Source organism: Octopus bimaculoides, chromosome 12 (assembly GCF_001194135.2).
Source record: "Octopus bimaculoides isolate UCB-OBI-ISO-001 chromosome 12, ASM119413v2, whole genome shotgun sequence".
Classification (NCBI taxonomy): Eukaryota; Metazoa; Mollusca; class Cephalopoda; order Octopoda; family Octopodidae; genus Octopus; species Octopus bimaculoides.
Genome location: NC_068992.1, coordinates 50168180 through 50186234, shown reverse-complemented (window position 1 = coordinate 50186234; position 18055 = coordinate 50168180). Strand labels below are relative to the sequence as shown.

The 18055-nt window shown below is 37.2% G+C and overlaps 1 protein-coding gene across 1 annotated transcript in view; it reads left to right on the top strand.

Annotated features, from left to right (window-relative positions):
- The first annotated feature begins 2498 nt into the window (after positions 1–2498).
- LOC106873719 (death-associated protein kinase 1) overlaps positions 2499–18055 on the top strand; it is a 218404-nt gene continuing 202847 nt past the window's right edge. The window contains exon 1 of the mRNA XM_052972187.1: positions 2499–2951. Within this exon, the coding sequence (XP_052828147.1) occupies positions 2893–2951 (59 nt within the window). The 5' untranslated portion in view covers positions 2499–2892. The remainder of the gene's footprint in view (positions 2952–18055) is intronic.

The following is an 18055-nucleotide window of genomic DNA, read 5'->3' as shown; positions in this document are numbered from 1 at the left end:
GCAACATAGCAAAAGTGAGTAGTACTATCTGTGATTCAAAGTGCTAGCATTGTCACATTCTGTATCATACTGAATCTCTTTGAGAACTACATTAAGGGTATGTTTGACCGTGGAGCATTCAGCCACTTGCAGGTTTAATTTGATGAGCTGGCCATTCCGTTGATCAGATCAGCTCAACTGGAGCCCTCGTTGTCATAAGCAACAGAGTGCCAGTTACTACTATATGTCGGTATGTTCAGCTAGGCTAACTTGACACAAATACTGTAAACATTACATAAACATATATGTTTACATGTAAATGGGAAATTATGTCACCCATGTTTTATTCCCAGTGGTCCACATGAAACCAAGCAACAACTGTATTTACGGATGGAAATTGTATCAGGTCCCAGAGTGGCAATGGCTTCCTTTATAATGTTCTCTACATTGTGGCATTTCATAGGAATGCAGAACTAAATGAAACTAAAACAGCCTTAACCTTGGATGGAAGCCATATCAGAACTTAGCATCTCAGTGGCTTCCCTCTAATCCAGTGATCAGCAATTAATGTTTTTTTCATAACTCATGTAGGCCCAGGAGTGGCTGTGTGGTAAGTAGCTTGCTTACGAACTACATGGTTCCGGGTTCAGTCCCACTGTGTGGCACATTGGGCAAGTGTCTTCTACTATAGTCTCAGGCCGACCAAAGCCTTGTGAGTGGATTTGGTAGACGGAAAACTGAAAGAAGCCCGTTGTATATATATGTATATATATATATATGCGTGTGTGTGTGTGTGTGTGTATATGTTTGTGTGTCTGTGTTTGTCCCCCCCAACATCGTTTGATAACCGATGCTGGTGTGTTTACGTCTCCGTCAACTAGCGGTTCGGCAAAAGAAACCGATAGAATAAGTACTAGGCTTCCAAAGAATAAGTCCTGGGGTCGATTTGCTCGACTAAAGGCGGTGCTCCAGTATGGCCACAGTCAAATGACTGAAACAAGAGTAAAAGAGTAACTGACTATTTTTTAATTATTATTATTTTTTTGTTTGTTTTACTTTTGCTCATTACCTACATGAATATTATATCATATCTTACATATAAAAATGCCCAGTACCAGCGCCACCACCACCATGTATCCATCACCCTTTCCATTACTGACAATGTTTATGTAAGCAAAAATTAAACAAATTATGTTGCAGAAGTCTGTATAAAGGCCATCAACTGCTCCTCCCCTTCATCATCATCATCGTCAACCACACACAGCCGCGCCTATACCATGTGTACTAGTTTATTAAAGTTTACCTTTTATCTTTTACTTGTTTCGATTAGTGAGCTGTATCCATGCCAAGACATCACCTTAAAGCATCCAAATGAACAAATCGACTCCAGTATTAATTTTTAAAGACTAACAGATATTCTATCGGTTTCTTTAGCCTTGACCTCTGGATCACAGGAACGTAAACAAACCAGCACCGGTTATCAAGTAGTAGGGAGACGAACTATAGCGAACATAGCGTGCACACATATCTGAGTGTGTCGGTACGTTTGTGGCGCACCTACCGCTCAGTAAGTGTTGGTTTGTTTACATTCCTCTAAGTTAGTAGGTCAGCAAAAGAAATCGATAAAATAAGTACAAGATTTACAAGATAAGGATCGGGGTCGATTTGTTTGAGAACCCCCCCCCCCTTCAAGGCAGTGTCTCAGAAAATTGGAAAAGGATAATCACAATCTACTCTATCGAAAAATCTATCAGCAAAATTCCATTAAAAATGTTGACATTATTCCGGTCTCTTTCTCTCTGTACGAGGAAAAGCGGAAAAGCGTGACCGGAAAAATCAACCAACAAACGAACCAGCCAGCCAACCAACCGACATTTATATCGGTTATTATCATTATAGAGATAAATGGGGGAGAAGGCTTCGAAAGTGACCACAATAAGAGGCTGCCATAGTATAATAGATAGTATATACGACTATGACGAGTCTTGTAATTAATGTTATAATCGTTATAAATGCTTTTTTTCGCCCACCCTCGGCCCATCCTTCACCCGGATATCATTATTTCCACGTTCAGAAGGCGAGTAGTACGTTGGAGACTCCTTCCCCCAGGCCAGTTATGTGACCTGCAGATCGTAATCTAACATGCGGGCCATGTGTGCTGTAACAACAAAACCTGCTTTAAATACTGCTTCCTAGTCAGTAGTTGTCGTTGTGATCTTTTAAAAAAAGTCGGCCGAGCAAGCCGCCAGATCTGAACACTTTGATAAAAATCTGCTTCACCATACTTCTCCTGTTAGCCTCTGTTTTTATGAATGAGTGAATGAGGATTTGTTTTCCCTCCTCTTCTTCGTTCCTCCCTCCCTTCTCTCTTTCAGTCAGACAACAACTGTTACTACTACTACTACTACCATGACTACAACAGCCAGCACGGAGTGGCAGAGAGGAGTGAAAACGAAAGAGTCAAAATACATACAGAGAGAGAGAGAGAGAGATAAACAGAAATATTAATAATATAAAGAGAGGGAGAGAAACAGAATGAGAGAGTATGTGTCAGTTGCTTGACAGAAGCAGGCAGTTCGACATGAGTGTTAGAATGAGATATACAAAGAGTGGGAGCACCGGGTCTCTTCCAATTTACTGAAATTTCTGTTTACAAAGTGATTCCTTGCTTTATGTTCTCTTTAGCTCACTCTGATCAGAGATCATGAGTGGTTTTCAGTTGGACACTCTTCTAATTAGTTAACAATTTATTTAGTTTTTATTTAAATTTATATATAAATATATTATATATTCTGTAAATATATACATATAAAATCTGACAACACCAGTAATAGGGTGTTCACTGGTGAAATCGTCTTTTTCCTGCTTTACAATTATTTTTTTTTTTTCACTTTCCACACACGTACCTTTGTCATGGAATTTAAACAAGAACCAGTTGAGAATTATTATACCATTGGCGAAAATTTAGGAAGGTTAGTGCTTTATTATACATTTTTTGATATATTTAAACATTTAACCGCCGTCATGCAGCAATTATTCTGTTTCTATACAACCAATGTGTTGGTAAACGAAATATTAATATATATATTGAAAGAATGTATATATATATAATGTTTTTAGCCATTTCAGATACCTGTGTAGGTTTAATGTATATACATGCATGTAGAGATACACATACACACATATACATACACAGACATGTGTACTTATAAACACACAGATATATTAAAGCAAATATACGCACACAAAGAAAAGGATGTTTTTTAATTTGTTTCAGCCATCAAGGCCAAGGCCATACCGAAGCACCGCCCTCCAGAATTTAAAATGTATGTTAGTGTCGGTGTATATGCTGTACACATGTACACACGTGTGTATGCATTATATATATATATATATATATATATATATATATATATATATGTATGTATAATTCTAGGAAACAGCTTATCTATGATTATCGACTACCTTACACAGACAAACTCCTTTCTCACTTTTGTCTACGTTTTTCTCTGATATATATGTACACCGGTGACTTCATATCATTGTCTCTGTATTTGCAAAATCAACCCCTATCACTGACACCTTAACAACAAGGGGTTAGATAGGGGTCATGCTGTAGTTATTGACGACCGTGGGTTGGGGCGTGAAAGGGTTTTTCCTGAAATCACGCCTGGTTCATGTATTATCTGTGTAAAAACTTAACACTACCTTACTCTGTGTGTTTTCTATCTGTCTATCCATCTATCTGCCCGTCTATTTATCTAACTATCTATATCTTTTTGCTTGTCTATCTATCTATATCTATTTGCCTGTCTGTCTATCTGCCTGTCAATCTATCTATATCTATTTGCCTGTCTGTTTGCCTATCTGTCTGTCTGTCTCTCTCTCTCTCTCTCTCTCTCTCTCTCTCTCTCTCTCTCTCTCTCTCTCTCTCTCTCTCTCTCTCTATATATATATATATATGTCTATCTGTTTGCCTGTCTATCTACCTATCTCTCTGAATCTGTTTGCCTGTTTATCTTTATCTATCTATCTATCTATCTATCTATCTCCATTCATCTATGTACACTATTATATATACACACTATGTGTGGGTATATGTTTAAATGTATGTCTGTATGTGTGTATATATATATATATATGTTATATGTATATTTCTATATATATATGAATGTGTATATATGTTATATGTATATTTCTATATATATGAATGTGTATGTCTATATGTGTATGCCTCTATATGTATATATGTTATATGTGTATGTATATTATAGGCATGTAAATATATGTGCATGATTTGATGGTGCTCATTTATAATATTTCTCTTCCCCCCCAAAAATAATAATCCTTTCTATTAATTTCAAGCCTTTTGAATTTTGATGGCGGGTGCTAGGTCGATGACAATCGACTCCAGTTGTCAACTGGTACTTATTTTTAAGGTAAAGTCGACCTCAGTAGAATCTGAACTCGCCTCATGAAGACAGATGAATTTCTGCTATGCATTTTCTCTGGCTCACCACCTTAATGATAATTATAATCCTTTCTGCCATAGGTACCAGGCCTGAAATTTGGGGGACGGGAGTTATCAATTACATCGACCCTAGTGTTTCATTGGTACTTATTTTATTGATCCCGAAAAGATGAAAGGCAAAGTCAACCTCAGCAGAATTTGAACTCTGAACGAAATACCGCTAAGCATTTCGTCCGGCATGCTAACAATTCTGCCAGCTCGCCGCCTTTTTAATAATAATAATAATTTATTTCTTTATTGCCCACAAGGGGCTAAACAGACAGGGGACAAACAAGGACAGACAAAGGGATTAAGTCGATTACATCGACCAAATTTTCCCACATGGACAGCAATTGTGAGGGAGGAGACGAGTCTATTACATCGACCCCCACCCCAGTTTATTCAACTGGTACTTATTTTATCGACACCTAAAGGATGAAAAGGCAAGGTCGACCTCGGCGAAATTTGAACTCAGAACATAGCAACGGGCGAAATATTGCTAAGCAATTCATCCGGCGTGCTAACGATTCTGCCAGCTCGCCGCCTTAATAATCCTTTTCTACTATATGCACAAGGCCTGAAATTTTGGGGAAGGAGACCAGTCGATTAAATTGACACCAGTATGTCACTGGTACTTACTTTAGTGAAAAAACTAATAATAATAATGATAGTAGTAATAGTTGTTATCATGATATGCTAATGTCTAAAAGGTTTCTTTCATTCTCACAAAATAAGATTAATGTCAATTTTTAAACTAGTTGCCAGAGCGGGTCTGTAAATCAAGTCATAAACAGCTTTTCAATTACTTCACATATACAGACTGACTACTTAGGTACGCGCGCGTGTATGTATATATGCATATTTAATACTTCACCTACAGGACATTATGTAGGTACTACTAAAGCAGCGCGGACCCGAACGCGCAGTCGCGCGTGGTCGATCCTAACCCTAACCCTAAACACGTATTCATTTGCACACGCGGGTTAGGGATAGGGTTAGGGATAGGGTTAGGGACAGGGTTAGGGTTAGGGATAAGGTTAGGGTTAGGATCGACCACTCAAGACTAGCTAGCGCGGTCGCGCGACTGCGCGTTCGGGTCCGCGCTGCTTTAGTAGTACCCATTATGTATGTATAGATGTTCATTAAATGCATGTGTACAAAACTCATATATATATATATATATATATATATATATCGCGCACACGCACTACTGGTTATAATACATTACACGCACTGATCATATACAATCAATTGTCCACAAATGAAATCTTTTACATCGTAGTTTTTCTTTAAATGCTAGAAATAACAGCTAGGTTTCCCTCAAATCACGCCCTGCCGAGTTAAAAAAAATAAATATTGATAATCAGCGATACATTTCATAATATACTCCTAGGTGTTTTATGTCAGAATAAACTACGAGTTTCTAATCTCAACTAAACTATCTTTGAATTAGCCTAATCTGGCGCCTAACAACATGAACTATATATAATACAATACAGAGATCTCGTGCATAAATCCTGTACCTTGTGTGAGCATATATATATATATATACACACACACACACACACACATTAGATTTGTTTTGTCCTGAAAAAGCAAGTGTATTTATTTCAATACGTAGACTATGTATGTTTATATTGGTTTTGTGATACAAGCAAGAAAATAAAACAAAATATTATTCTTTTACTTGTTTCAGTCATTTGACTGTGGCCATGCTGGAGCACCGCCTTTAGCCGAGCAAATCGACCCCAGGACTTATTTTTTGGAAGCCTGGTACTTATTCTATCGGTCAGTTTTGCCGAACCGCTAAGTTACGGGGACGTAAACACACCAGCATCGGTTGTCAAGCGATGTTGGGACACACACACACACACACACACATATATATATATACATACATACATACATACATATATATATACGACGGGCTTCTTTCAGCTTCCGTCTACCAAATCCACTCCCAAGGCTTTGGTCGGCCCGAGGCTATAACTCAACCATCGAGAGTTTCGTACTTTGGCAATTATATTTGTTAAGTATCACTGAACGAAACTCTCGGCCCCTGAGTCACTACAACTTATGCCGATTAATTATCGTTCCGACTATATTCATAATGCCTGGAATTTTGAAGGAGCGGGTGCAGTCGATTACACCAACCCCTAGTCCTAGACTCCGAAATGGGTGAAAGGCGAAGTCGATATTGGCTGAGGACGTGAAGCCGGAAGAAATATCGCAAACATTTTGTCCGGCGTGCTTCACGATTCCGCCTGCACGTCACATTCTATCGACTAATAGAAAAGTATGCTTGTATGTTCGTATGCGTGTGCTTATGATTTTTGTGTATATGTTTATATATGTATATGTGTGTGTGTGTGTGTGTTCATGAACATGTTTATATATGTGTATATATATATGTATATGTGTATATGAACATATATATGTGTGTGTGTGTGTGTGTGGATATATATATATGCTCTAGTTGTCAACATTATATTGTAGTTTTGTTTATCCTAACCGCTGGTGCATTTATTTATGTTGCTAGATGTTATGTATGACTATTATTGAGTTTGGTTGGTGATCAGATATATGTCAATCTGTATGTCTATACCCGTCTCTCTGGGTACACATTCCCACCCACCCTATACACACACACACACACACACACACATATATAAACATATTTATATACACAATCAAAAAGATGAAACGAATTGTGATTACATATTACACATTCATTGAACACATACCCGAACGTTTGAGGTTCGTTTTGTTCTGATATCAGAATTGTCCCTGGAGAAAAACGGTTAATAAAAAAATAACCAAATCATTTTGTATGGAGAACTTATTACTTCTGTAATTATCTTATTTATACAATTTCTTCGTTACACAGTGTGATGTAATTTGTTGGTAATGTGGTGGTGGTGGTCTTTTTTTTTTTCTCATGTTAATATCAACCCCATGCTATTAAACGCTTACTCTCTCTCCATCTCGTTAGCTTTAATCTGTGTTATATACATACACATGCATAACTACGGAGCTTGCATTTTATATACATACATATTCATACATGCGCATATATATTGCGTTGCATTGGGTGTGTGTATGTGTGTGTGCATTATGCCTATATATTTATGAGTATTCGGTACGTAGAGTGATAGTTTTGTGCGTTGCACTTATATTTGTGTGTATAAACGTGAATGAGTGGATATACATATTTATATTGGTGTGTATGTATGTGTATATATATATATGTATATATGTATATATATGTATATATATACACACACACACACACACACACACACACACACACACACACACACACACACACACACTTCTCGATTCACTCATTAACCACTCGTATGTTATATGCCCTCTCTCTCTCTCTCTCTCTCTCATTGCTTTCTAGCAGCTGTTCTTTTCTTGTTTAGCCACAGGCAAGACCTGAATGAGCAAACCTCTGATCAGATGCTTTCAGCCCTTGACTATCATGTCTTCCTCTCAAGCATTACGCGCGCGCCCATTATCCAGTGTGTCTCTCTCTCCTGAAGACGGTAGCAAAGTTTAGTTGCTGTTTCTAACAGCTTGGAACACTACTTAGAGACATCCTTGTCCGTGCATTGTTCATGCTCTGTTTTCGAAATACTAAACTTTCTGAGAATCCATCATTGGATTGATGAGGCATCGATGACTCATTTTTATGAGTTCAAATCACATTAGGGCCAACTCTTGTTGCCTCTCTACTGTGTATCACAAGTTGTCCTTCCGTTTATTTCAGCACTGTATAAACTCCGTGTATAACCCCCAAATAATTCATGATATATTTCATCATCTGATGAGCCCTTTGATTTTAAAATACACCGTTGATATTAATTATGGCCTATTCTCTCTTATCAGTATGTATGTATATATGCATGTGTGTGCATAAGTGAGTGCGAGTATGTATATGTGCATGCATGTGTGCATGTATATGAGCGTGTGTGAATGTGGTGTATATGGATGCATGTATGTGTGTGTGTGATTTAGTACTGTATTGATCTCTGCTGGAATGTAAGGCACGTTAAACTTTAGTATTATCTTAATTCCTCCAAAATGATTTGTTTTCCTCCTCGAATATATGGTGTTTTGTATATTTAACCCTGGATCAATCCTTATAATAAATGACTGTCACATCATTCATTCACTCACAATGTATAATCTAGAATTTTCACTATCCATTGAATCCTTTCATTTTTATTCAAAGTGTGCGCGTGCGCGCGTGCTCGATGATAGTAACGCGTGATTGAAGGCGAGGAAGACTTCCATTAGTATCAAGCTTAAACAAGTTTCTCTACACTACATTATCTGTTGATTGTGTTGTCATTTCCTCCCCCAGTCTCCGGTCACAGGTTTGCATACTTCCAGTCTGCATTCGTCCAATCGATCGATCATCGATCGCACAGGACTTTCTTAATGGGATGACATTGTTGCAGTAACATTCTGTCTAACACACACACAAATATAGGTATGGCCAATTGTTAAAAGCCATGTGTTATGGAAGTAGCTTCATTTCACAACTGTATTAAGCCTGCTACTATTAAGTAAAGGCTGTATCAGTACACACAACATATGCAACACAGTGTTCACAGGGTACGTTGGGTGTTTTTATATACACAGGATATTTATCGTAATCATCTGTCTTTTTCTCTGTATGTCATGCTTCTTAGTTTCGAGTTATTCAAAGCATCTTCGTGTATTTCGTGTCTCCTGACTGTTTATATATATATATATATATATATATATATATATATATATATATATGCACACACACACACACACGTGTGTGATTATATTTTGTTCTCTTAAGACATAAGGTCTTTTAGAAACTACAGGTGAATGAATAATATATATAAGGTGGATAAATAGATCTAACGAGATTGGGTTTTTAAATTCGCCCAAAGGAGCACATTTCTGATAATTAAATTCTGTTATTTCTTTGAACTTATAATAAAGCAATGTAGGTTTGCGGTGGGTGAGGAAAAAAATAAAGAAATTTCTTGATCTGCGAGGGAAATAAACAACAATAACATGAAAAAAAGACACATCACAATTGAAAGATATCAAATATCCCAACATTGTGGGCGGGGGTATATATATATACAATGTCTGTGTGTATGTATGTGTTTGAATTTTCGGTTGATCCTTTAATAAAGATATTAGAAGCCCTAATTCTTGTCCTATCAGTGTGCATGCGCCCTCCGTCTCCTTTTCTATCAGATTAGTGCTTATAATTCTCTCTTTTTCTTTCTTTCTTTCTCTCTCTCTCTGTCTCTCAAGCAAACGCAATTATTAGTAGACGTAAAGTTAGCTAGCTACGGATGGTTGAATGCGTGGATATAAACAGCTTGTTCTTAGATGGGTAGAATGATAAACGAAAAGAAAAAAAATAGACAGATACGGGTGGTGAGATACGAAGACAGATAGTGAGTGATAAAGTAGCAAAGATAATTTCCTACACAAACACATACATACTGATACACAAACACACACATACATGTATATGTAATTTAATCATATCTTTACCTTTTTCCTTATCATCAATCATCATAGACAACGTTTATCTAAGAAAGAAAAAAAAACACTCTGGTATCCTCAATGTAGTTTTTTGTATGGTTTTGTATTTAATTATTTTATTTAATTCATTCAGAGCTGTCTTGATTTACATATCGAGTATATATATATATATATATATATATATATATATATATATATATATAATTTTGTGCGTGATAAGGTTGACTGGAAGCCGTTTGTTATCTTTAATAGTAAAATAGGTCTTTAAAGCTACCTCCAAGCCTACTACAATTATTTTTACTTTTATTTAGCACCAGGTCAACCTTGAAGAGCAGATCTTTTCTCAAATCCTTTTCAACCGTGTTTATACCATTTTCTTTTAAGACATTATGCGGCATGTCTACACATTAGTGCCCCAGACTGTTTTTTTATATTTTGTTGTTGTTTTTGTTTTTGTTAAGTATCATTGTTGTTTGTGTCAACTGATGTGATTGAACAATATTCTTACTGACAGTGGTGGTGGATTCAACTAGTTCAATTTCTTCGAGGAGGTGGAATAACTGGTACCTGGAAAGAAGCCAGGTAAGGGTCTGTGCTCTGTAAAAGGCGATATATGAAGATGTTCTAAATTATTCTGGGTCCGGAATCGAACCCACATCGCACCACTTCATTTACTTCCCTTTTCATCTCAAACCGGAAATCTTGTTCCTTCTCTATCAGAGAGAGATCGCCAAAGTAAATGAATATCAGTGATTAAGGCCATTAAAGTTTGATGGCTCACAACACTAGTTTCGATTCCTAGTTACAGCTATTTTCTTTTGAATTGCATTTCTGAAGATATTGGTTGTCATAGTAGTATCGATGACTGCTTGCCGTCGCTCGAATTTAGCTGGTCAATAAAGACATATTTCGTTGGCTGCGTAAATAATAACTGAAGCAAACCTCTCGAAAATCTTAACTGAAATATTTATTGCCAAACATAAAGATGGGGAGAGGAAAACTACACTGAAGTTGTGGAAAGCTGAGTGACAAGAATGCAGTCAGTTCAAAAATACAAGAGGTCATCTGCGCAAATCTTCGAGGTGAAACGTGGCCTCAGCAGTCCGTTAGCCGTCTGCTCTCTAAAATGTGCACCAAACTTCTTTTTTTTTTTTAATACGGAACCAGAATCTAAATTTTAAAACATTCAAGAAAACTATATAATGTCACTGCTTCATGCTGATTGGTCGACTTATAGACTGATCATGTGAAACTATGGTGGTTCATTCGTGGTATCTGACCGAGTATATAGCAGTTAGGTTTTGAATCCTTGCTACAGTAGAAATGAAGGATCTTTTTTAAAACGGGGGCCACATTTTTCATTAACGAAACACTTTGAAACTTGGAACACTGGTAGAATGTGTCATATAAAACATCTTTTTCTCTTAGTCTTCTTAAAAAAAAAAAAGAAATCCCTAAGTTATTCCATGTTAAAGTTGTCGTATTTCTGTAATTTCAACCAATCACTGACGTCCATTCAGCCGATATACATTAAGTGCCGACTACATAAACAAACGATTCTGAAACAATTCTATCGGTGATAGGGTTAGGGTTAGGGTAAAACAGCAAATTTAAAAAGAAAAAAGCAAATAAAACGAAGAAAATGAAAAAAGCAAATTTAAAATGAAAAAAGCAAATATATAAAATGAAAAAAGCAAATAAAACGAAGCTATGGCTTAATCAGCCAAAGGAGTAAATGTAAACAACTGAATACTTGTCAGTGATTGGTTGAAATTATCGAAATAAGACAATTTTTTACATGAAATAAATTCGAATACAAAAATATTTTTCTGTTCTATAACACAAAATAGATAAGTATACGAAGTTTGAAAGTCTTTCGGTACCAAAAACACTACGTAAAACATTAATGAAAAATGTGGCCCCCGTTTTAAAAACGATCCGAAATGAAAAATAGTTGTAAATAAGTACCACCATTCTTCGATGTGTGCGTGTGTCTAAGTATCTGTATGTATGTACCATTGTTTTATTTGTTTCAGTCATTTTAGACTGTTGCTATGCAGAGGCAACACCTCGAAGAGTTTGCTTGAACCAGCCAACCCAAGTAATTATTTTTCTTCAAGTCTAGCACTTATTCTGTAGGTCTCTTTTTGTTGAACTGCTAAATTGCGAAAGCATAAAGAAACCAAAGACTGGTTGTCAAGTGGTAGGTGACAGAGACAGACTGACACACACACACACAATAAGCTACTTTCAGTTTCTGTCTATAGAATCTACTCACAAGGTTTTGGTTGGCCTAGGGCTATAATAGAAGAGACTTGCCCATGGTATCAAGCGGTGGGACTGAAACCAGGATCATGTGTTTGGGAAACACACTTCTAACCACACCTAAAGTTGAAATGCCTCTTCTCCAGCCTATAGGTTTGTTGGACCAAACCTTATATCAATTTCCTAGCTGTATGAGTGACTAAGAGTACAAGACACTCTCCTGGGTGAGGCACCAGTCCACCAGAGGGTTAACTCCTAGCTGCTTCTGGTAGTTATTTTCAGATGAGTAGACTGGAGCAACATGAAATAAAGTGCCTTTGCAAACTTCTTAACTATACAGCGATGTCTATGCCTATATTATTAGATGAGTTTAAGGTGTCAAGCTGGCAGAATCATTAGCACACCAGGCAAAATGCTTAGTAGCATTTCATCTGTCTTTACATTCTGAGATCAAATTCTGCCAAGGTCGACTTTGCCTTTCATTCTTTCAGAGTCGGTGAAATAAGTAATCAGTTGACTGATTTTTATTGACTTACCCTCCCCTTTGAAACTGCTTGTCTTGTGCCCAAATTTGAAACCAATATTAGTTGAGTTTCACATTAAAGAAGGTTGTGGTAGAAATAGAAATAAAAAAGAAATGATTAAATGATAAAAAATTTGATTATTTTTGTGCTAATCTTTACCCAGGCAGAAGTGTCCAGTACAACTTGACAACAAACAACAGTCGTTATCCCAATTATTGTACAATCCCCTTTATGTTATCACTATGGTTACTGTCTAAAATTATTGTGTCACATTCCTGTGTATTTCTCTTAACACATGTGATGACCTAATGTGTAAGATCTTGACAGATATCAGGTTTCAAGGATTAGATTATAGCTTTATAAACAGTTGTGAATTTGTTCAAAGTGTGACCTTGTTCGAGGGCCATGTTATCATTTTTGTATCTTCTGAAAATATCTGGTAACCTTTTCGTTTTGTGTCGCATATTTATAAAGGTTGGGTGTGGGGCTGAGTGTCCACTATCATTATAGCTGTTGAGACTATGACTTTAGAGCACATAACTGCTTGTTTGTTGAAGCCATAATAAATGTCATTGACCTGATTCTCATAACAGAAATTGTCCCAGAGCTAGCAAAGTAAGTTCCAGAATCTTGAAGCATGTCTTTAAGTACAAAAGCCTTGAAGGCAAAACATGCCAAAGACCCAAGTTCTTGTGAGTAATGGTGCCATCTGAGAAGTAGTCTTGCTTGGTTATGTAAGAGTATGGAAGAAATCAATGCTGTTGAAATGACACCGTTTGTATGGCAGTGAAGTTGTTTATAACTATTGTATCATTTCAAGTTACAAGCCCCCATTTTTTTCATATGTATCAGGCATCTTTCAGTTTCTGTCTATGAAATCCATTCAAAAGGGCTTTGGTTGAACTGGAGCTATTGTTGAGAACATTTGCTCAAGGTGCCATACAGTAGGACTGAACCCATTATGTTTTTTTAAGACAGTTGTCATTGGGTTACTCAATCAATTCCGACTTGAAGCTAAAGAAGTTTAGTAGCCAATTCTTTTTATATCTGCGAGGACTTGTTCTTGAACTGCCGGAAGTGTTGCCTACATTGGCTTATTGCTTACATATTGATTTTAAATTTTGGCACACAGCCAGCAAATTTCAAGGAGGAAGTAAGTTGATTATATTAACCCCAGTATTCAACTGGTGCTTATTTTATTGACCCTGAATGCAAAAAATATATTGGCTTGACTGCTGACCTAAAGCTAAATAGCATCACTAATCCAGTGAATAAGTAATTTACTCTTTTCTGGTTCTTTTAAAGCTTCACTAATCTGCAAATTGTAAACAAACAACAGTTAATATAAAGATTTGTGTTATGATTAACACATTACTTGAAAGTAAAATTGTCTTTAGTAGCTGGCACCATCTCTATTTATGCATTTTTAAAAGTAATTTGTTGCAGAAAATTGTTTCACATCCTTAAATTTCCATTTTTTTCACCATAAAGATAGCTTTAAGCAATTTTAGATATTATGATATTGCCATGCAACCAACACTCCTAAATATCTCTCTCTCTTTTCTGTCTGCTTGTATACCTATCTGCCTAAATATATGTGTATGTCTGTAAATACATGTGTATGTGTGTTTGTCTATATATAAATCTTTGTGCGTATTTGTATGTGTATATATATTAACCTACCTCGTGAGGCGTAAATTTTTTGTGCAACCCATGCTAGCAGAGAAAGCAGGCATAAAATAATGATGATTAATCAGTAAAGAATCCCTGTTGCATTCATTCACACTGTCTGCATTTTCAGTATCATACTGTTATCATTTTACATCTATTTCCTAACAGTTTTATGGGTTGGACAGGTTTTCCCCTGTACAATCTTGAAACCTGTTACACTCCCTTTTTAACCTCCTTTATGAAGTTCAGCCTTCACTTATTCCTGTCTTCCTCTCCCATAAGTGTCTTCTGTTTGGTTTTTGCTGTCTTAGACGGAAAACTGAAAGAAGCCCGTCATATATATGTATATATATTTGTGTGTGTATATGTTTGTGTGTCTGTGATTGTCCCCCCCAACATCGCTTGACAACCGATGCTGATGTGTTTACGTCCCCGTAACTTAGCGGTTCAGCAAAAGAGACTGATAGAATAAGTACTAGGCTTCCAAAGAATAAGTCCTGGGGTCGATTTGCTCAGCTAAAAGCGGTGCTCCAGCATGGCCACAGTCAAATGACTGAAACAAGTAAAAGAGAGTAAAGAGTATCACATGTTTGAATCAGCTCAGTCTCCTCGCTTCTTTCTACACAGCATTTGATTTCTCTTGTGCCCAGTTTTCCTTTCAGCGTAAGTTATGCTCTGTTGTTCATCCACACTTACATTACATGTTCAGCAAAGCATGCCGGCTTTGTTTCTTTCCAGCTTTTGTACATCCTCTGCATTCTGTATCAATAGTTTGCTACCATGCAAGTTTGCTCTTCTCTCAAGTGCATCATACAATCTGCTCGCTACTCAGAGAGAGGATCCTTCTGATACCATCAGAGGTAACAACCCTATATTTTTCTATCCCTTTTTAACTCAGGCTATCATGTTTTCAGAATGGGGTAACAGAAGCCATCGGTCACATCATGCATTAGTTATCAACTACCTTGAGAGAGTCCTCCAAGTGCTATGAATTTCTTGTAGAGACACCATCAATGAACATTTTGAGAGGCCTTCAAGCACTAGCTATCAACTCTTTCTAGAGATACTAGCAATAAGTGTTTTAAGGCCATTTTGCTTCTTAATATAGAGGTTAGTCTAGTGGGTCCTGTGACGTTCATTTGTGCCAATCTCCAGAAGGGACATCTGGCATTGGATTGAATTCCTTCTTTGAGAAATTTAGAAATGAACAGAAGAAAAAGAGGCAGGAGAGAGCAGATAAAAGTAAAAAGGAAAGCTGGGATTAAAATGGTAAGAGAGAGGACAAGAGTAGAGATGGTCACTGAGAAATTTGTGTTAAAGTCGACTAAAAAAAACTGTGTCGTATCACTATCAAATGAAAGAACAATTAAGAACTGACAACAGGTAAGATATTCAGGACAGGATACAAGCAAGATCATAGTCTTTTGTCAGTTAATGAGGGAAAGTCAAAGCAATTTCAATACATGATTCTCTAGAAGTTGATAGCTATATATCTATTATGCAAGTGAGAATCCTTAATATGTGTGTATGCACATATATTTACTTACACACACAAACACACACACAAACACACACACACACACACACACACATTCTATATGATTTCTTTCTTGCTTGATTAATTTCTCTAGCTTGGAAGTTCTAGATTAGATCATCATCATCATCATCATCTCACTATTACTCTTCACACACTCTCACTCAGATGTACAAAACGGTGTCTCTAATTACAGCAATACTATAGCAGTTTCCTTCTAAGTGTTATATTTTCAAGACTCTATATGCATGACTATGTGTATGTGTGTATATATATATGTATATATAACTGTGTGTGTTATGCAAACAAACAGCATATCCTGTTTCCTCAATCATTGAATTTCTTACTTTGTAATTCTACCTAAAACAGGTGCAGCAGTCATGGAGAAAGCATCACAATATCTTGCAGACATTTCCTTTCAAAATTGGACATTTTGTTCCTATTTTTGCTTTTGTGATCATGACTTTAGAATGAGCACAAGGTTACATGGCCGGTGATGTGAGCACCAGGTTACATGGCCTGTGACGTGAGCATGAGGTTACATGGCCTGTGACGTAGGCACGAGGTTACATAGCCTGTGACGTAGGCACGAGGTTACATAGCCTGTGACGTAGGCACGAGGTTACATGGCCTGTGACGTGGGCACGAGGTTACAGGGCCTGTGACGTGAGCACGAGGTTACAGGGCCTGTGACGTGAGCACGAGGTTACAGGGCCTGTGACGTGAGCACGAGGTTACAGGGCCTGTGACGTGAGCACGAGGTTACAGGGCCTGTGACGTGAGCACGAGGTTACAGGGCCTGTGACGTGAGCACGAGGTTACAGGGCCTGTGACGTGAGCACGAGGTTACAGGGCCTGTGACGTGAGCACGAGGTTACAGGGCCTGTGACGTGAGCACGAGGTTGCGTGACATGAACACATGGTTAGATATTTGCATATTTGTGGGATGGTAGAGTGCTGTAGATGATTGAACCAAATGTTCGTACTTCACTTCATCAATTCTGCTCTCACTTCTGTCTCTTCTATTTTAAAGATGAATGAAAGACAAAGTTGGCCCTTGATGAAATTTGAACTTACGATGCACAGTGAGGTAACTAAGTATCACTGCAAGACATTTGGTCTAACACTGATTCTTCCAGTTCACTTCCACATTACCACCACCATTATTAATAATATATATATTTCTATATGTACATGTATATTTAATCATCATTATCATCCAGTGACATCTGTCTTCCATGCTGGCATGGGTTGGATGGTTTGAAGAACTGCATCGGGTTCTAATCTGATTTGGCTTGGTTTCCACACCTGGATGCCCTTCCTAATGCCAGTCATTTCACAGAGTGTACTGGGTGCCTTTTACATGGCACTGACATAGGTGCTTTTGTGTGTTAGTGTGTGTGTGTATGTTTGTGCCTCCATGTCTTGACATCACGTGATGCTTGCGGTTGCCACATAGATATGTTTTTTGAGTTTGGTGTTGGAACTTTGGGTGTGGTCTGACCATTGTTGTTGCTGCTACTAGTTTTCTGTAAGTTTTATGTTCTTTGTTGGATATTTTCGCTAATTTTCTGTTTATTTTACTCGTTAGTTCCTTATTCAGTTGTTTGATGCAGAGTTTTATTTCGTTTGCATCTGGTTTTGCTGTATCGCGTTTAAGTTTCCGTTCTCTAGTTTTTGTGAGGTTGGCGCAGTTTCTGGTGCCTAATTGGGATTATGTTTTTTTGCTGATTTGAGATGTGGTTTTTAGATGCGTCTATGATTATTTTGTGGAGTGTATACATTGCAATGTCAATGTTGTCTAGGGTGGAACAGTTGAATTCCAATAAATCTGATTCCATTTCTTGGTGGAAATTAAGCTTTTGTGCTTGTAGAAGTTCGCAAAAGTATTTTCACTTTTGACATTGCAGTTTGTATGTATGTATGTATGTATGTATGTATGTATGTATGTATGTATGTATGTATGTATGTATGTATGTATGTATGTATGTATGTATGTATGTATGTATGTATGTATGTATG